At 36.8% G+C, this 22061-nt stretch overlaps 2 protein-coding genes across 2 annotated transcripts in view; both read left to right on the top strand.

The window, feature by feature from the left end:
* LOC140161228 (spectrin beta chain-like) overlaps positions 1-1494 on the top strand; it is a 130901-nt gene extending 129407 nt beyond the window's left edge. Inside the window, 1 exon segment of the mRNA XM_072184684.1 lies at positions 793-1494. Within this exon segment, the coding sequence (XP_072040785.1) occupies positions 793-1494 (702 nt within the window).
* On the top strand, positions 1473-14235 carry LOC140148125 (uncharacterized). The gene is made up of 3 exons (XM_072169984.1): positions 1473-2225; positions 8525-8628; positions 12395-14235. Exons 1-3 carry the CDS (start codon positions 1898-1900, stop codon positions 12857-12859), a joined length of 897 nt encoding a protein of 298 aa, XP_072026085.1. The 5' UTR covers positions 1473-1897; the 3' UTR covers positions 12860-14235.
* Positions 14236-22061: the final 7826 nt, after the last annotated feature.

Raw genomic sequence — 22061 nt, 5'->3', positions numbered from 1 at the left:
GGTGAGTAGGTGGCACAGTTGTTTGTGTACTTGGGTCAGGTGAATTAGGTCCCTGGTTCAGTCCCCGGCAGTGGCGACATGCTGGGGTATTGGCTGGGAAGGAAATTTGAATTTAATTAGAAACAACTATGGATTAAGTTCAGACTCTCCTGAAGTATATTTAGAATTGGATACTGTAAAAGTAGAAATTTTCATGCTACATATATTTTTTGCAAGCCAAGATTCTATCGCGAAAATAACACTGCGAATATATTCTTTTTCTGTATATTTTGATATAAGGAAACTAAGAATTGCACATTTAAAAACAAGGGAAACCGGTCAATATTGGCAAAGCACAAAAATTAATCACACAAAAAAATCCACTTTTACAGTAAATGAACCAAGAGAGTGCTTTGTCCATTGGGTTGGGTGGTTTTAAGGTGTCAAGACACATGAACAGCCATTACTGTATATTGTTGAATGGCAGGAAAATTTTCACTGCTACTGATTTGGCGAAACATGAAAAAGAACAATTTGTCAAATTTAAAGGTACTGTCATTTTGCAGGGGATACAAAAACAGCCTAACTCTCCAAGGACGTTTTTTTATTAGTTAAGTGTGTTTTATGCTCCCTGCAAAATGAAATTACCTTCAAATTTGACATTTTAAAGTAACAGCAAAATATTACATAGGTTTTTTTCCTGTTCAGGGACAATATTTATAATCACAGTTAGTTTCAAAACGAGTAGGTTGTTTTATTATGAAGATATTGACAATGGTTACAATTTTGTGTTTGGAATTGATTTATTTTCAGAGTACAAGTCCTGTTGTTGAAGAGCCTGTCATAGAACAAGTCCACATGGGCACTGAAGAAGCACTTATGGCATCAACTCCACCGCATGAAACTGAAGAAAATGGTACCACAAGAGATGAACGTGGGACTTCAGTGACATCGGTAGATTCTATACTTTCAGGAGCAGCTGCTCAAGAACTCATGGATGAATATAATCTAGATCAAAATTATAATCCAGATCGGGATTATAATCCAGATTCAGAATCATCCGAGAAATCCTCGACTCAATTCACCGGCGATGAAGCTGGAAAAGTGAGTCGTGGCATGTCGCTGAACTCAACCGACTCGGCTCTGTTCGGGGATGTTGAAGACAATAGATATCAGGATCAATCGGATCATGTTGAAGGTGATTCACCGGAGAATGAGCAATCGTTGCTGGATGCCCTAATGGCAACGGAGGCATTGTCTGCAAATGGCAGCACTCGAGAGCAATTAAGTGATGCGAGAAATTCCTCGGATCAAGATGAGGATGTTTTTAATGAGAACGAGCAAACGTTTATAGATGATGTAATACTTACAGAACCTATGTCTTCCCCAAATGGAAATAGTGAACCAAATGTAGAAATAATTGTGGATGAAGAAGAGGAAGAAGAGGAGGAGGATGAAGAGAAAAGGGCATTGCAGTTGAAGATAAAAAAAAAAAACTACAGTCTCCTTATTTAGTATCTCCAACTCAAGGTGTGGCTGATGATAGATATGATATGCCTTTAACAACATTTGGACAGCCTACATCATCGACTTTTGGTCAAGGAAAAGCACCTGATGCTAACAAGAGTCCTCGTCAAAAGAAATCTGGCCAAGCCAAGAAATCTGGCCAAGCCAAGAAATCTAGTCCAGCCAAAAATCTAGTTCAGCCCAGAAATCTAGTCCAGCCGAGACTACAGACAGTCAAGAAGAGGCAAGCAATCATGGATCGCCTCGGCTTAGTCCATCTGATAGATTTAATATACCGCTAACAACATTTGGGCAGCTTGCATCAAATGTTAGTCAAGGAAAAGTTGATACGAATGGAGATCCCCAAAGTAGATCTATCCCAGTTGAGAGCATAGATATCCAAGAAGAAGATATGGCACATCAGGGATCGCCTCGTCAAGGTCCGTCCGTCAAGTCACGTATTCAAATGTTTCAAAGCGATCCCCTCGAGCTAATGCCGCCGCCACAGACTGCAACTTTAAGCAAACGAGGGAGGCGGTCACAGAAACAATACGCGTCTCTTGCATCAGACAGTGATGATAGTAGTTCTCAAGGATACCAAAGAAATCAGAATAATAATTGGGAATCGAGGCAATTGCCAATGGATTATTCCTCTTCTGATGGTTTGGATAGTGATGGTGGTGATGCGAGTAGGAAAGAGAAGACCAGGAAAAAGCCACCTACGTACTGTAAACCACCAGGTAAGAGCAGTGATGGAACATTAGAAATATTTGTGAATGTAGAGATTACTTAGTAGTCAAGGAATCAAAAGCACTGTAGTGTTTTTAGTTTGATAAAACAATTAAATGCCTTGACTCTGATACAGACGATAGAAAGACCGATCCCCCAAATTTGAAATATCTGCAAATGTGACACAATCTGGTCCATGGGGCCAAAGGAGACATTTTTGAAAATTGAGTTACTGTAATTATTACATTACACATACAATAGGCTATCATTTACTGAAAAACCAAAGGTCTGGGAAAGATAAAAAAAAAACCACCAAAGGTCTAGCATACTTGGTTCTAAAGTTAAGGGTTGGGATTCTGAAAGGTGGTTTAACTTAAGCCGGTGCTAACTTAAACCTGGGTCTAACTAGTCCCGGCTTAAGCCTAAACCTAGGTTTAAGTTATTTTACGATTCAAAGCTCGGACTAGTTAGACCTGGGTTTAAACCTAGGTTTAAACTTAGACCTGGTTTCGTAGCCGCATAGTACTAACTGTGGTGTATACTCTTATGCATATTACACAGAACTTTGTGCATGGGTATGATGTTCCAATTTATTTGAAGGCTATTATAATAGGCATTGGTGTGGGAAATTGTGAATAAACAGCGGGTAGTAGGGCCTAGAGTTGTTATCTTTTTCATGTTTCTGAGTTTATTGATGAAAATGATTTTTATGTTTTTTAACCATATACGGAGATCTATAATCCACGAAAGTTCAGTCTTATTTTACTATGATTTTCCCAAGTTTAAACAACACTCACGTTGCATCATAGTAGGCCTAACAGTGATTAAGCTGAAATGGTATTTTTTTAAATTTCATTTCTTGATATTTCACATATAATACCGGTGCAATAATTATGACGCCTGGGGGAGGGTAAAATGGGGGGGGGGGCTGTTTTGGCAAGCCAAAAGAAGAGCAAGCATATTTTACCCAGCTATTTTTGCACACATTTACGGGGCACCTTTTAATAAAACGCTCTAAAAGGGGCTTATCCCACAGAGTATGAAAAACGTTCTTTCCGTTTTTCACATGACCAATATGCTCACTGCACTGCGCTCGAATTTGCAAATTGGGTTCCCACAAGTTTGACATGGTGTGACGCAAATGTTTTTGGCTGGCCAAGGGGTGGGGGGGGCGAGACAAGCATTTTTTTAGCAGGCCGAGAGGGTCAAGCAATTTTTGTCAGGCTGAGAGGGGCATTCAAAGTGGCACGCTGTTTGGAAATTTCCGCAAGGTTAGTATAATTTGGGCCTATACGGAATACCCTCCGCGCTGTCCGTTTATTTCGTTCATTACATTTACAACTCATCGAGGAGGCATCATCACATGGTTCTCTCTTTTACGGACAGCGGGGAGGGTAGGCCTATATAATTGAAGATGCCTGGTGTATCCTATTGCAGGCATAAAATAGCTATATAGATTTAGAATATTAAAACAAAACACTGACCTATTATAATAAAAGTACAAACTGTGTAGCATATTTATTTTATTATTAATGTTAAACATGATACATAATCCATCACTTCAAATAGTGATTAAGTAATTTTTAACCACCTTGTACATTAAATAATAACATTGAATGAATTCGTTTCAAGTAGCATAGAGGTTTGTTCCCAGCAAACACAAAACGTTTTCGACATCATTCGCAAAAGGTTATAAAAGGTTGTCAGAAAACGTTTAAATGTCGGGTTATATAACGGGTATATTAAGAGTATAAAACGTTTTCATAACCTTAATAAAAAAAAATTGATAATCTACTGCTAAGCAAACAAAATATTTTGTAGAAAACGTTTAAATGTCGGGTTATATAAAGGGTATAAAAACGTTTTAATAACATTCCAAAAACATTCTTGAAAACTTGATACAAAACATTCTAAACAGAATGTTATTTTGGGGTTGAAAAAATATTTTGCGTAAAATGTTTACCCCAAATATTTTCAATAACGTTTTAAAAACGTTTTCATGACCTTTATATAACCCGACATTTAAATGTTTTTAAAAGGTTTTGAAAAAAAAACATTTTAAGAACATTTCTGTGTTTGCTGTGTTCAAATATTTTAACATAATGTTATTTAAGTATTGACACAATATTTGGTAAAAATGTTTGCAAAAATAGTTTACAATAGGCCTAACATTTTTTGAAAACATTTAAAAATATTGTTGTAGTGTGTTTTCATACAAAACGTTTTAAAAACGTTATCATGACCTTTATATAACCCGACATTTTAATGTTATTAAAACGTTTTTACCTAAACCAAAAGTCAAAATATAACTTATTTAAAACGTTTTGAAAACGTTTTTGTGTTTGCTGGGTTGTTTATTATGTCAGGCCTACTGTCAGGTCATGTCATTGGCGCCGATCTGTTCTGAAAATGGAGGAGGGGCACGGATGATGTGAAAAGATATGTCAGCGCCAAGACGTATGAGAGGGATGCCCTGGGGCCACTCAAGTATGATAGTGTACGCATGTGTGACCAAATTTTCTTTAAACCCCCCTACCAGCAAATTTAGGGCCTATAATTTAATATAAAATTTACCCCCTAATGAGTTTTTTGCCTAGTAAAAATGAAGAAATGTACACTTTTTGGACTTGTAATTTACCAAATATTTGAAAAGGTACCCTAAACAAGTTGTTCAGTTACAGAAAACTAACCTTATTCTTGAAAATCAGTGTTTTTTAGACCCTAAATGCGTCACTCAAGTAACTTGCCTTGCCTAAAAACAACACCCCTTTTCCTTGTTTTTTTTTTCACGCATGCGTACAGACCATTTATGTGAGTGGTCGCCCGGGGAGGGATGTGCCCCTTCAGAAGTTAAAAAAAAGCAAAATAAAGTCTAAATTTTGAAGTCATTTGGTGGACATTTTACATTATTTTTGGTTATTTTTGTGCAGATCTCAAAATGGCTATTATACTGTAGACTACCCCGGTACTATTGATTCAGTTACCAAAATGCGAAGGGGGCATAGGCCTTCTCGGACATTTGATATTATGTCCCTCTCCAGGATTGACGCCCATGCTGGTTTCATATAGGAAAGTAGTGAAGACCATGTTACCTATTATTAAAAGGACATGTTTAAAATTATTAATACCTTTCTAAGACTTAATGATAATTACGATAGTGTGTGAAACGTGCAACGTACAAAACTTGTCTTCATTTCCATTGAGTAGTAGGCTATATAGAGTAATAATATCGATACCAAAAGTCTCATATGTTATCATGTTTGTGTTACACTAGTAGGCTTAAACATGTTAAAGGCCTATAACATTTAGCAAGGTAAAAAGTTTCATGTTAAAAACACTTGTGGTTGTGCTGCTCATCGATTCTGTAGTCCAAAAGCTTCCAAACTTTGATGGCCAGTGGATCTCAGCCGGGGATCGCGGTTACTTCATCATGTATATTGTCCTGTAATGAAAGAAAGAAAAAAAATAGTATGTTTAAAATATGAATTAGAACTATATTCAAATCTTGCCCCCCCTCCACACACACCCCCACACTCTCAATTTTGAGATTTTGGCATGTGAAGAAATTTTATAATTTTCTCATAATTGCTGTTGTCTGTTGAGATGTTTCTTTTACTAGGCCTGGTATCATATTCATGAACAAAAAGTATAAAGCTTTGTACGAAGTCTAATTTAAATTTATGCATTCTAATTTTTGGAAAAAGCATGTTTTATTCTATCATTTCAAAGGTAACACACAAAAAGTAAAAATTAGAGCAAAATTGTGGCATATACTCAAGATTTTGAATGCTTAGACATGTTCCAAGTCTTTGATTTTTGTGACTCGATTGTCAGAAAACATGTCGAAAATGCATGTTTTGGCTCCCCCAAGAAATTAGTACAATAGTGAACGTTTTCTATTATCTACAGTCAGTACCAAATGAATGATTACGATTGAGCTATGTTTCGTTTGTCAGACTTGATGTTTTTTTTAATCCAATAAAATCAGTGTTTTTTTTTTTCTGGAATGGGGCAGTAAATTACTCATACCTACATTGCCATACTTTTAAACTTACCAAAATAACTTCAAGTTATGGTGCATGGGAATCATCACTCAGATTAGAAAACATTCCTCTTGACATGACATTGACCTGTAAACCGGGCCTGTAAACGAAAAAACAAAACAAATCATACCATTTTATTTTGTGCTGCTGTTAATCAGTCGTAGAGTTTCATGCATTTAAAATGTGCAATTTGTAGTAATATTTAGGCCTACATGATCATGATGGTATCTAAAAATATACTTCAGTGAGCACTGAAAATTCAATAAAATTAATCAGTCACAGGAATGATGAGCAATCTATTTTATATAGGCCTATGCCTGATAATATGCCTGTTTGACCAAACTTTCATAGGCCTAGTACCAGTTATACCACGATGACCTGATAGCACGAGTCAGACAAAATATTAAACAAACGGTAGATTTCATATTAAAATAATTAATTAGGCGGAGCTTCAAGTTCAATAATAAGCCTGGAACAGCCTGAGTCCAGGTCTAGCCAGCCTGTAAACATATAGGGCCTATGTATGGCATGTCATCACATAATTATGCCCTATGCCCCTATAAATTGGTACAGGTCGGTATTAAGGCTAGGGCCTAGGATGTTCCACTACCAAGCTTGAACTTGAAGCCTGACCTATTATTTACATAGACAAAATCCCTAGGCCTACGGAAAATATGTGTCTTGTGGGTACCGGTACTGATACAGATTTTGCCTAGGCTACCATGGCTACAGCCCATCCCATGATATCCTAAAGCCCTAGGCTAGCCAGCTAGGACTATCATGACCAGGCCAGGGCCGCCTGATGGGGTAGGCCTAAACGTTTTACTTCTACACCAGCTTCTAACACCACAACATCACTCTACCGTGAGTATTAAACTCCTGAGTCCTTACATCTTCATTTCAAGCTGCTTCATATCAAGCTGAAACTCATTGGAAAAAAGCCCGGACTTATAAGGGAACATTGAAAAAGCTTTGTCCGAGCTTCGTTTGCTGATAAAAATCCACAAAGCCTCGGCTAGGCTATTCTCCTGTACACGGTATTTACATGTAATTTGTTAAGCCTAACCTAATCGATTCCTGAGCTTGACTAAAACAATACCACAGCCTAAAATCGTCACCAATAATAAATGAGTGATTTACATTATATAGGGGCTTTTAGGTGGTAAAACAGTATTAATATGTCTTGAATAAGCCGACGTTTCTTACCTTCACTGTCATGACGCAGCCCTATGCTATTGCACTGTGCCGTGAGTACCGGGTATAGGTATGACTGTCACTGCCGTGTATTGCACTGCCACAGTGCCATGCCCATGATTGCAGCAGTGTACAAGCTTGGCCGATCACCTCCACTTTCAAACTCTGGTTACAATTGTCACAACTCTTCTCTATTCATTATGGAACATAATCCTTTTATTATGACTTCCAAAAATTGGTTCTGTGGCACATTTTTCCAGTTGCAAATACCACGAATTGCAGTGGTCCGCTTCCGTAACAAGCAGGCTTCAGTGGTTGGCATGCAGACAAATGCACTTAAACCTGAACTTAAACCTACCCCCTGCCAGGTTTAAGTTAGACCCGGCTTTTGCGACTTTAGTACTCAGCTTTAGACCCAGGTTTAACTTAAACCAGCTACGGGAAACGCAACTTAGGTTTAAACCTAGGTTTAAACCTAGGTTTAGCTAAACCAAGGTTTAAACCACCTTTCGGAATCCCAACCTATAAGTTTTTTGATGTCTATTTTCGTTTGTTTTTTTGGTTTTTACTCCAAATTTTTACCTTTATCTCAGTTTCAAATTTGCCGACTTTAGCCCACATGGACCAGATCATGTAACAAATGGTCTTGGATGGAACATACCAATACATGATAGGCCCTCTACTACATTCTTAGAAAAAAACTGTTCAAATAATTTAAAGCTCTAATTGAAATGTCCCCTCCCCTCAATTACCTTATACAATGTTGCCATGTACACCTTGCTTCTATCATTGTTTGGTGGGCAAAGGGGTGGGGGTATTTGGAAGATAAACATTGAGGCAACACTATTATAATTCTTAGTTTCCAGTGACTGATATAGGGCATGCATTATAGTAAGAGGAATATGGGATGAGAGTAAGTGTTCAAACACATTTTTTCCGGGATTGTAGTCCCACGCCATCAGAAGCCTGATAATTCAGCAGACCAAAAAAATATTTTGTATTTTGTGTTTTTATGCTCCACTCCCACCCCTGTGTATATATACTCACATATTTTTCTCTCTGTCTCTTTCTAGTTGCACCAGCAGATCCTAGTCGTACTTCATCTCCAAGGTCAAAGGTCCCATCATCTCCAAGGTCAAAGGTCCCAGTAGCCAAGTATAGTAAAAATGCTCCATGGGTAAGTAATGGTACCTTAGATTATTAAAAATAGAGGTAAGAAAATTCCATGCCCATTACGTTTGAGCGTACTGACACCGGTACGCTATTACTTGCATTCCATGGGGAAAATAATATATAGTCAACCATGATTTAATATGGAAAACTGAGTGGTTGTATAAACTGATTAATTACATCCAAACTGGACAGAAATGTAAATATTTATGATATAAAGTCTACTTGAGAGAATCCTTTGAATTGAGAAAGCATCCCTGACGACATTTTCATGAAAACTTTTTGAAATCTGACATTACCATTATTGATTATGAAACCACTTTTTTTTAAATTCGTTTTGAAAAAAAACACTAAATTCTTTACTCAACTTTAAATTACAAAAGACATCAATTGGTTTCACTGGAAACTTTATAATTTATAAGTGTATTTTATAATTTTTTGGTCAATTCTAATTTGATGCATTATATAGACTCACAAGAAAAATGTTAACTCTTCATGTTGACTGACATGTTTTTCTTCTTTAATTTATCCTTGGTTTTGCCAGACCAAATATTTGCCTTAATATCGAGGTTGGTTATTTCAAGTTTTTGTGATCAAAAATATTTTGCTCCAGTATCACATTTTTCCTTTATTGCAAGTAATTTTAATAATGATCTGTGTCTTTAAGTGTTTGTGATTCTATTAATGTTATTGATAGTCTTTACTGGTTGATCTGCAGAGAAGGTATCTTACACTTCCCACAATGCATTTCTTCCCAGTAGACCTACTGATTTACTATTCAGTGGAACATTTGTTCAATCATGGTTTGATACCGTCAAAAATTACCTGAGGTAACAAGAGCTCATCCGAACGGTGCAATCGAGGTATTTCTTGTCACTTTTGACCCATGTTGTGCTGAATAGCATCCAGTACTGGGAAGAAATGCATTGTGGGAAGTGTAAGATTCTCTGGTTGATCCTTAGATTATTAATACACAGATTGGAATTTTCCATGCCTGTGCCCTCTAAGCGTACTCGAATTCAGCTGACGCCTGTACAGCGTACAGACCTGGCGACATCGCTAATCTTACGCGCGAAGTTTCTTTTGTGTACGCTCGCGCTGTTTGCGCTAGTTTTGAGTTTGCTCACGCGGTATCTGACTTAGCGTCGATCCCCTGAGGCAACATGCCATGTTTCCGCGGTATGGGTTGATCAGTAACTAAATAGAGTTTGATGTTCATATTAGATTCATAAATGTGTTAATATTAATGAGGCAAATGTACCAATAGCTGGTGATATTTGATAAGTGGGCTTTATTTGTCAATGCATGGGAGCACCATTTCAAAGATTTATGTGCGTATTTCTGTGTACCTAAACAGTAATGACTAGGATGTTTTAATTGCAGGCGGGGGGTTTTCTTGGTTTCTAACGAGGGATATTTTTATCTTTGATATTAAGATTTTGAACTTTTGAAGGTGGGTCAGAGGAAAGCATAACCCAGTGGTGTTTGCACTCAAGTATTGAGACAAATAAATCTGACGCACAAGAGGAATGATAAGGGGTTTTAATAAAGGAGATCCCAAGGCTTGATATAAGGGGTGTCATGCCCCATGTGCACAATTTTTCTCAGGAGGTGAAAAACACCCAAAACTTTTGTTTTTATATATTATTGGCCTGATCTCAAGAATTGCAAGGCCTATGGAAATATAAATGTGATTATGGACTCCTAACTCATTTCCTTTAACATCAATGTACTTAATATTAAGAAGTACATTGCAATTTTTTAGTTCAATGACTAAAACTGGACAAATATGTTTCCTGCCATCCCACTTGCCTAAAGGCTGAAGGATAATGAAAGCATACTTTCATTTTTAAACTTTTAAAAAGGTCCGAGGGTAAATAAAACATTCTTTGATGTCATTTATGAATGAGATTAATGACTGGATATGATATTTTGTAAACAAATATCAATGCACTTGCCATTTTATTTTTTCATCACAGTGCAATTCCTCTGAAAAACAGTGTGTGCATTGATATTTGTTATTTGATCTACAACAAAATCATCCTCTTATTAAAAATTGGGGAAAAAGTTAGAAAGAAATCTTAAGGTCTTTTTAAAGATTCATTGTTTATCTGTGTAGTTGAGAAAAGTTGTTATTTTGCTTTTGTTGTTATCTAGACAACCTCTTCTTGTATATCAGTATGACTTTGCTAGTATGCACGCTCATCTCTTTTCATCATAATATATTAATACTAGACATCATTTAGCTCTCATAGGCTGACTTCACATCTTTATTCACTCTCATCTTTTATTGTATGTCGATTGGGTTGCCAAAGGCCAGCCATTGATAGAAGCTGGAGAAATATATATTCAAATCTTTATCTGTTACATGTTGTCATTTTAACAATTGTGTTGGGTAGTGAGAAAGACAGACTGAAAGACTGACAAACAGTTGATCTTTGGAAACTAACAAAAACAACTCAAGTGTTGATAAATGTGAGACTTATTAGGGTTGCCGTCATTTTGGCACTACGATCTCTAAACATGTGTTACAGAGTGTTATAGGCCTGTGGCAATTTATAGAATTAGTTTTTAGTTGTTGATGTCACTATGTTTGATACAAAAATAAGAATTTTGGTATGCATAGAATGCAGCCCTCGAATTAAGGATCTGAAGGGGCACAGCAACTTTTTTAGGGCAAGTTGATAATTGCCTTGGATTTTCACTGAAAAGGCAAGGCAGCATGGCAGTTTAATATTTCAAGAGGGCATCATTGCAACTGTTGAAAATTTGAGAAGGGCACCAAGGCAATTTCTCAAAACTGAAGAAAACACACACATACAAACATGGATAGATGATTTTATAATGAAGGGGCAGGGATGGGGCACCGACGGCAACTTCATTAGAGTGCACGGCAAGTGCCTGCCTTGGGTAAAGGACATATTTTGAGGGCATTTCAGCAGTGGGGATGGGCACCCACGGCAAAATGCCATGGGCGCTGTGGGTTAATTCGAGGGCTGATAGAATGTTATTGTTTTTATAATTTTGTTTTAAACTTTTGTTTTTTGTCCATATCATTGTTCAATTTGAACTCACATACCCCTTAATATTTTTCCAAGTTCTAGTATTGCACGGATTATATATGTGTACCTATTTGATAAATGTAGTGAACAGTATATCTCTCTGAAAAAAACTAATTTTGACTTTTGATCAGTATTTTGTAATTGTGTTCCCCCTCCTTAAGTATGTCCAAATCATACTTAGCATTCGCAGGTGACAGAAAAATCACTAGTGATTTCAGTTGTTTCAGTTGTGGCAAGCGACTGTGGCTGGTCGTGATTTGACGCTAGGCCATGCAAGCAACTTGTGATTGATAATCGGCACTTGCTTTTCTGAAACACCGATCGATGTAGGATGTAAAAACAGATCTTTCTTTACTTTCATTGCGACTGCTTAGTATGCTGCACCTATTGGGCTATTCTATTTAAAATCCACATTACCCCTGTGGAAGGTTTTGGAAATATCTTCCACAGGGGGAGTATGAATTTCAAATTGAATTAACACATTAGGCAGCTCCATTTGAATTTCAAACACCCTCTGTGAGTTTCAAATTGAGCTACCTAATGTGTTCATTCCATTTAATACTCCCCCTGTGGAAGATATTTCCAAAATCTTCCACAGGGGTAGTGTGGATTTTAAATGGAATAGCCCATTATGATAAACTTGTGATCATTTTATGTTTTATGCTATAGTATAAACACTGTCTATCATATTACCATTATTATTTTATATAGTCAGAAGATGAGGGTGCTTCAAGTTCCTCTGAAATGCCATCAGAAAGGCGGCGAAAACCCAACCTTCGATCGCGACCAAACACACCACCGCCGCCGCCTCCACCCGGCCAATCTCCACCTTGCACACCGAGATCAACTGATTCCACGCCGAGAAATTCACCTCGACCCGAAAGCAAACCACCGTTAACACCATTGCAGCAAGAACTGCAACACTATATGGCATCATCAGCATTTCCAAATCAACCAAAGCGTCCAGCTCCGCCGATGGTCGGAATCATCCCTGCAACACCGCCGCCTACGAAACGGTCCACACAGCGCCCTCAAGTACAGGAAGTTACCGCAACACCGCCCCCACCTCCAGCTATGCATGTCATTGATTTCAAAGGGCAGGTACCACCAAGAATGCATCCACGGGAACAGAGAGAAAAGAAGAAATTTAGCATGAGTCTATTCAAGAAGAAATGAGTGTATACTGGGGTTTTATCAGAGAAGCTATCTTACTCTTCCCAGAATCCTTTGCAACATGATGCACCACCTCATTACATCAAATGACACTCCTGTTACTTTGTACAGGTTCTCTGTGTTTTCCTGTTGAGAATAAAGTAGTAAACATGGTCGATAGTCAAGAAATAAACATATTTTGCACGATCTGGATGTCTTCTATTCACGGAGGTACATTTTGTCACTATCAACCCATGTTGTACTAGATAGCAATCAGTACAGGAAATTAAAATGAGAGAAATGCATTATGGGAAGTGTAAGATATCTTCTCTGGGATTTTATATTTGGGTAAGAGAATACTGTACTTAAATATTTGTATCACAATTTCTTCTCATCGCAAGTGCTGTATCACAATTCAGGTGTACTTATACAAAAATAGACTTTATCTTTTATACATTTAATAAGACTATAATACTTGCAGGCTGATCATGTTTCATGTATTCTGTGTATGTTTATGTAATTATGTGAATATGAAGAAATAATTTGTGCAAATCGTTTGTGTGCTGCTTGTCCTAATCTGCTAAAACCTGTGTTCGTTTTGTTAACCGAGTAGAGAGATACATAAAGCCTGTGGTATGTTTGGAACGATTACCGAATAGGGTGCAACTCTACTAGTCTTATTACAAGACTGCTCTATCCCAATCCTAAACCCTAACCCTAAACTCTGTAAACGAGTACTGGACTCAAGTCTAGCAAGTTGCACCCTATTCGATAATTGTACTGTATGTTTGAAAAATATTCTTGACTGATTAATACGGTCTACATGAGAAAGGCTGTCCTTACAGCCAGTCTGTACCAGATCAAAATGGATCAATGCTGATCTATTAACCGCAATGATCTGTGAAAAATTGTTGTGCACAAGTTTTGTACGTGAAATTATCAATAATGTTAGAACCTTTTATAGAGGCCCTGCATGAAATTATCGATTGGCTCCAAACAAAGGATTTGAGCCGGTGTCCCTCACCGTAGTTATGGCGGAGTGCAGTCCATTCAATCAAATGTTGTCATCAACCTATTTGATCGTAGTGCAGGGTTATGTGTGTGAGACAAACTGTCACGGTAGATTGCAATCATGCTTTTGTTGAATGCATTTGAGTAGTCCGCCATATTTACGGGATGATACGTCACATACAAGGCCTCTATACAAATATTTTGATTGAAAATGAAATTAACCTGATAAAAATTGTTTTCAGTATTTTTGAACCAAAATTGGATCACCTTGAAACTTTATTATAAAATCTTGAAAACTGTCCTCCATCTTAATTATGTGCAATCTGTATATAGAACAATTTTATATTTACTTACTACACAATACTGTATTTTCTCTTTTCTATGACAAGTTTTTTTAAGGGCTGGGGTATGAGCGACCTTGAAGTTCCGGTATCTGGAGAGGGGAAGCAATGAGTTACCCCAAATCACAGCGGCAGGTAGTGACTGGGCCGCCGAGTGCTAATATATATTTATTTTGGAAGGTTAGTGTTTGTTTTAAATTTTGGGGCGTTTTTCAAAATTTGATATTTTTGGTCATATTTCAAAAAGCGACATGCCAAAGACAACTCTTTGGGCACATAGTTTGTTATTGTTATTGCAGTTCTTTTCCACATACCTACGTTAACATTCGATTTCGTGATTTACTAATATTATATATTTTATGACTGCAATTTGGCGTTTTCAATGCGTTTTACACGTATCATGAAATTAACGCAAATATTTGGTCACGCTGCTTTTAGAATTTTTACCTGATCGTCGGCTTTTGCAGGCAACAGAATGCAGATTGGCTCACGATAGATGTCGTATTCCTCTATGTGGTTCACTCATTGATAAAATGAGTTTGCATTCCTTGTAACAACACACACATTGCCGTCTGGAAACCGGGTCTGGTACTGATTTTGGGACAGCCAATAGACTTCAGCGCCGTATCAAATCTCATAAAAACCACACGACTGGCGACTATGTGTTTATGTTTCCGCATCGAAAAGCTTGTGTCTACATCTATATATTATTATACTTCTTTGGAAAGCGTTGACCTTTGACCATTCTTTGTATAACGCCTGATATGACCTTGATATGTTAAGCTTGATTGGGTAATGCGTTATAGCATCCATTTCATTGAGGTGTTAGGACTTGGTCAGTATATACTTGCAGGGATACAATAGTTTAACATGGTGTGTGAGCATGGTGAAAGACTCATTATTGATTAGGCGCGGACATATTAAAGGCACAGGTCCTTTGCGTGTATAGCAGAAAATTATAATAGAATGTGTGAATAGAATGTTTGGAATTTTGCAACTAAAATACTAACTGCATTCTGCATTATGTATTTATTTATTTATTTAGGCCTATGCCTATTTATTTATTTACTGACTTATTTATTTATTTTATTTATTTGGAATAGGGCCTATTAGTTAGTAGGCCTAGTTAGTAATATTCCATGATAGGCCTATACGTCGGTTTATTACTGATTGTTGATAACTTGACAACTTGATTGATTGATCGATTGATAGTCATTTCACATTATATTCCTAGTTTATAGGCCAATTTGAATAGCATCGTACATTAGATAAATAGACCTATCAGTATTGATTTATTCTATTCAGCAATATCAAGGATTACTATCAAACTTCTCATAGCTGATTGTCAGTTGGCTCAGTGGTAACGCAGTAGGTTTTACAACACCGAGGTCCCGGGTTCGATTCCCACCTCCGCCTATTTTTTGCAAGGCTGAGAAAAAATGAAATTTCTGGACTGCAAACTTATTTGGCGCGCGATCTGAGCTGGTCCTTTTCTGGTGGCTGTGTCTGTTACAGGCACACTCCCTCTGCATCCAAACCAGGTTCACGCTCATTACACCTCCCTTAAGAAATGCATTTTCCTACATATTTAATATAATCTCTGTACTGTTTACATGTACTTAATACAAGAACCAAAGCATAAGTATTTAGTTATACCTGATTCCATTTTCTTTTACTTTTGATATTTCCATCGGAAACTTTCAATTTTGGGGGCACAACATTGAACATTTTACCCAAATAAGGCAGTTATTAAGGTAGTAGCATAAGTAAAATAAGTTTGGAGTACCCTTCCCACCATATAATACATTTTGCTGACTAAGGCATATTAACATCTAGCGTGTGAAGGGTATTTCGGAGTTATGAACAGGGTATATCTTGGTCAGCACAAAATAGGCAAGAACTGTAAGAGTTGCTGCTATGCCTACAGTCTGTCCACATAGAAGTACAAAATAAATAGACCTCGGAAACCGGAGGTATGAGAATATTATTTCAGTGCAATGTGTGTGTAAATGCTTCTTTGGCGCGCCAACTGCTGCACAATTTGTACTTGCCGAGTGCACCACGCTCTTTACACGTCACGTTTTTTAACACGCAGTGCGAGTGACGCAAAGCATTGACCCCCGATGCCACAGATTTGGTTTTTACTTCTATGTGGACAGACTGTAAGACCCACTTTTTATACAGTTTCTGTTCTATTCATTGTGTGTGGGGGGGTTCGTTTGTTTTCAACGACAAATGTGGACACACCTATGACATTTCACTTATAAAGTGCAACCCCACAAGAACCGTGGATGTCCACGGTGATAAGAGAGAATCAGAGAGCGCTACACGTCGTAATATTGCATATGGGAGCATATGTACCTCATCGTAGGTGTAATACCAGGTGTACGATTTGGCAGTTAAGTATCATATCGTACCACAAAAGTCCACGCTTTCAATAGGGAAATCTCAGTGTGTAGAGATCCACAGTTACTCTGTTAACTACATAGGAGGCTCATAGGGCCCACATTTGTCTAGAAAAAACATGTACATTTTCAGGCCTGAATGGCCCATCAACATTTTGGCTTATTTCTATCCCTTTGTACAATGCTAAGATTACTTGACACAGGGTACAATTTATATGAAGATTTAACATTGTATGTAGATTTTAATTCCGTAAATACTTAAGGGGGTACTACACCCCTGGCCAATTTTGTGCCTATTTTTGCATTTTTCTCAAATATTATAGCGCATTGGTGGCAAGTAAGATATGTATATTATAGGGGCAAGGACTACAACTACTGCGCTAGAAAATTAGCACCTCAGGGCAAGTAGTTATTGATTTATTGATCAAATATTGGTTTTCCCTCATTTTTGACTGTAACCCCACAACTGTTGTCTGTGCTGAAATAAAATTTCCAGTGCAGAAGTTGTAGTCCTTGCCCCTATAATATACATATCTTATTTGTCACCAACGCGCTATAATTTTTGAGAAAAATGCAAAAATAGGCACAAAATTGGGCAGGGGTGTAGTACCCCCTTAAATCATTCAAATTCAAATTTCAACCATAATTTTAATAAAAAGTTAATTATGTAGTATTATGGTGATATATGACACAAAATTGATATAAGGTGTGCGTATAATTATTGAATCTGACATTCCATTTCAACTTCGTCCATAATTTCAATAAAAAGTTACATGTGTTTAGTATTATATTGTAGTGGTGTATAACACAACATTAATATAAAGTGTGCTTGATTTTACTCTAGCTGGTCTAAAGTATTAAGTAGAAATCTTCAAAAAACATAGAGTAAAATCATTTTTTGTCTTTATAGAGCATCCATCTGATATCCCATGTATTCAAAGCTGAAGACCACAGAAGATTTTCACAGCATTCCACAATACATTATGGGCTGAATTGAGCACATTTTGAAAGTTCACTTACCTTGGTAATAGTCGGATCAAAAACCTTTGGTAACTGCATTGATAATAGGGCTATTGCTGGATTCATTACTTGTTGCCGCTTGTGACGCTTTATCATGCTGCTTGCACTTGTCTGCAAGCGGAGCGACATGACTCTGAAATCCACTTTTGCCTCTCAGCACCGCTACATTTTGTTCTCATACGTCAGAGCGGCACCGCTCCGAGTTGATTTGAATTCAACTCCCAGTGGTGCTGCCGCTACGGCAGATTGGAGTGATCGATATATCGGCTTGCTGCTGGTCACTGCTAGTATTTCTGGTGCGACTGCACAGTGAAATAAAATCTTGATTGGCAAAGCAGCAAGTGGCAGGAAAGTATGAAACCAGCATTACATTTAACCTTTTTTATTAGCTGGTCCTCTGTTTCATCTTGGATACCAGTTGGCAATTGATTTGGCTGTGTTGTACAGTTTGCCTGCCAGCATTGGGATATTCCAGTTGAAATCCATACACCCTATGGAAAACATGACCTTAATCTACAGGGGATGTAGATTTCAAATGGAGTCACCCATTCAGGTAACTCCATTTGAAAATTGCACCCCCTATGTGGAAGATTAAGGTCATAACTTCCATAGAGGGTGTATGCATTTCAACTGAAATATCATATTTACAGCTGGTCAGTGTATTGTGCGATGTTATGAATATAATTATGGTCTTTGGCTGAAACCAAGATTTACATGGTCTTTGTTTTGTTAAGTGACCAACATTGAAAAAAGTATATCATTGTTGGGCAGGAAACACCTCCTATGTGCTTGTGGCCCCTGAACATGTTTAAAACAAAACTGCCAACAGGTTACATAGGAGGTTTTGCTTTAAACATGTTCAGGGGCCAATAACACATAGGAGGTTTTTCCTGCCCAGCGACGTTATAGTCTTTGTCTTGTGTGCTTTTTCAGTCAGTGCATATAAAATGCACCATACATTCTTTATATAACATTTTACAGTCCATCCAAATTTTAGAATATAGGATTCATTATAATATTCACAGACAGAAAAACATTTTTTTGTTCTATTTCTTATGTAAAAGCATCACACATTTCCTGGTGAAAGTTTTCAATTTTCTTTTTGCATCAGATAAAAACACATCAAAAGAAATAAGTCCCCCTCTGAACATGTCGTCATAACATTGTAAGGTTTCGTTTTGTACCAATAAAACTAACTTTGAAATAATTATATGACTGTTTATATACTAAGTGCTGTGTGAAAATGAGAGATTTCCATGACTTCAGGACTGAATGAGCCTAAATTGAAGGCAAAATTGCCCTTTTCAAAAGTCACAAAGTAGGCCTTAAATGCTTGTCACAAAAGTTGATTCATGGCTTGTTACTAATGGAAAACCCCATGTGTTTGAGTGCAGTTTAAAATCCTCACCAAGTGAACATTTACTGTAATGTGTATCGATTCTTGATCATTCAGCCATGCAAATCCCCTTGGTGCAGAGTTCAGCATAGTGAGTTGTAAGATGGCCAGTTCCATTCCTTGTCCCAATACGCCTTGCAGTTAACAAGCATAGGCCCAATTTTGTGACTTTTGGAAAGGGCAGTTTTTGTCTTCAATTTGGGTTCATTCAGCCATAAAGTCATGGACATCTTTCATTTTCACAAAACACTTAGTAAACAATCATATATTTTTATTTCTAAGTAAGTTTTATTGGTACAAAGTTTTACTTTACGATGTTATGACGAAATTTTCAGAGGGGGACTTATTTCTTTTGATGTGTTTATATCTTTTGGTTCATTTAAGTGTACATGATGTATAATGCAATGAAAGAAATTTTCACAGGACCATTTGAAATTGTACTTTATTTACAAAAATGCTGTTTGAGAATGGAAGAAGACATATTACTGCTTTTATTTTGAGGCTCACAACAAAACAAAACTTCATGAAAGTTGCTATCTCTGTTTATTACAGTGCTGTATAATATACAAATATGCCTGTGTATATCTGCATAGTAGTACTGTGTAAAATAACCTAAGAACCAAAGAATATTTGTTGCAAGTAGTTTGTATTGTGTTTAAAGTAATGTACAATAAGCAATAAGTGTGCAAAATACTAAGACCATGTTGAAGTATCGTAATTTTATTTTCTCTATCATACATTGACATAAATTTGTCCTCATGCCCTCTTGAAATGAATACATCAAATTACGTGAATTATTTAAGAGAGAGACATGAGATGATAGTTTGTACGAGAAGTAATTTTATGATTTTTAAGGGATCTGGAATGAGCGTTTCGACAGTATTTTTTGTGGGACATGAGAACACATCAGACATATCGAATTGCATTCTGAATACGAAGAATGTCTTTCTGATATCAAATAATTTTCATTTTATGAAAATTTGATATTTTCACATTTTTGATGTGAAGTAAATGTTATAAATCTAATGATATATTCTTTAAAACTATGTAGCTGGGAGGAAAAAGCCGACGATCAATTGAAAATTTTGACCTTTTATATTGAAGATATGGATTTTATTCCTAAAAAGACCTAATTTGTTTTGGTGTTTTGGGGAAAAAAATCCATATCTTCAATACGAAAGGTCAAAATTTTCAATTGATGTTTACTTCGAGTACTGTTAAATATCAAAAATGTCAATTTTTAATCATTTGCCATAAAATGTGTATTACATTGCAAATTTCAAAAATTATTTGATATCAGAAGGACATTCTTCGTATTCAGAATGCAATTTGATATGTCTGATGTGCTCTCATGTCCCACAATAAATATGTCCAAACGTTCATACCACATCCCTTAATGAGTGAATATTGTCAGTCATCCAGCTAAAATCAACAAATTTGGAAATTAATCTAATACTGATGGATCTCTTTCTTCCATGGTACCACAAGCCTTCATGAAACACATTGAACCACTGGGCCGGTGATCTGATAGATAGGGGGCTATGGTGTAACATATATCTCCTAGATGGTACCAGGCCATTAAGAAAACCTAAAGACTAGCTCAGCTGGTCAGCACTTAGAGGCATTTAAGTGATCCACAGCCTCATCCCCCACTTTTCTCAAAAAAGTTGAGATTTTTATATCACTGGAAACCTCTGGCTACATAATGTTTATGTACAAAATATTTCTTGCAGATTAATTTGTTTAGCAAAGATATCGTGAAATTTTAATTTCGTTCTGGTGCACCAGAACGAAATTACAACGCATTGTCTATGGAGCAGTGTAATACACATAATCATGCATAACTCGCGAACGCAAAATCGGAAGCAACTGAAATTTTGGGAATAGGTTTTTTTTGTGGATATCTAATGAAAAATGACATAAATAGAGGATGCCTGGATCACGAAATACTCCTTTAATGAAGTCGAGTGCTACACAAAGTAGCAAGTCTAAGAAAGTAATTCCCTGTATAAGAGTTATTAGAGTAATATCCAACTTTGTTCTATACCATCTGTACAATTATACAGAGTCTGCATTCTCATGCTATAACATAATTCAACTTGAAAAGCTGAATTTAAACTTGATTGCTTTTGCAGAAAAGCAAAAACATTCTCTTGTTACTTCCATACAGTGTACAAAATATATGTTAGTCCGACAGTGCAAATTCTTACCAAATTTGTAACAATTGTCCAGACAGACTACCATTTATTTTTGAATTGAGCAATATTATCAACTTGACTTCATCAAAATACTTTTCCATAAAAAATCCCTCAAATCTAAGGACTACCATACATCATGGAAGTACAACGGACTACCATACATCTTGATGGAGTACCTAATTCTAATAATAACTGGGTGGTCCATGGGACTACTTTTATTTCCCTTAATATGCACATTGATTTACTATCTATACCAGTACTAAACCAAATCTATACCATTTTTTACCCTGTTGTGGCGGTGACACCAACGCGTTGAGGCAACGGTTTCGTACAGGCATCTGTGCAGCGTCTTGAAGCGTGTCACACCAGCGCTTTCAGCAAAGGCTAGCAATCTTTAGCTACGCCCAAAAAAGCCCCAGTGAAATGTGCACTGACGTCAAATCATGGTGAAAAATGGTATAGATGTTATTTGCTATACAATACATGATAAGCTGTAGCGACACAAGTAAGGTTTGCTAATACAGTCCTAGATGGAATTATTACCATTTTAATGTCTCCTATCTTTGTGAGACTTGTGTTTTACAGTCCGTCCTTTCCTATACATTCCAAATTACTACTATTACTACCTTGAACAACAGGTGCTGCAATTTCAATTTTTACACATTCAAATATTATGTATCTCACCTTGAATTTAAAAAAACAATGTTTTTTCTTGGGCTAGATTTAGACTTGTAAGGTACCGTAACCTAAGTTAAAGCCATATTATAACATTTGGTGAGGAGGATGCCCTCAATATTTGTCAAAATTCTGTGTTTTACACCTTTTTACACTTTTTACCAATATATCAAAATCAAG

The sequence above is a fragment of the Amphiura filiformis genome, chromosome 1 (assembly GCF_039555335.1).
Source record: "Amphiura filiformis chromosome 1, Afil_fr2py, whole genome shotgun sequence".
NCBI lineage: Eukaryota > Metazoa > Echinodermata > Ophiuroidea > Amphilepidida > Amphiuridae > Amphiura > Amphiura filiformis.
This window is presented reverse-complemented; position numbering and strand designations above follow the sequence as displayed.

Coding starts and splice junctions, on each gene's coding strand:
- LOC140148125 (XM_072169984.1), top strand. CDS start 1,898: ATGGCACATCAGGGATCGCCTCGTCAAGGTCCGTCCGTCAAGTCACGT. Junction 2,226..8,524: donor TACGTACTGTAAACCACCAG/GTAAGAGCAGTG, acceptor GTCTCTTTCTAG/TTGCACCAGCAGATCCTAGT. Junction 8,629..12,394: donor ATAGTAAAAATGCTCCATGG/GTAAGTAATGGT, acceptor TATTTTATATAG/TCAGAAGATGAGGGTGCTTC.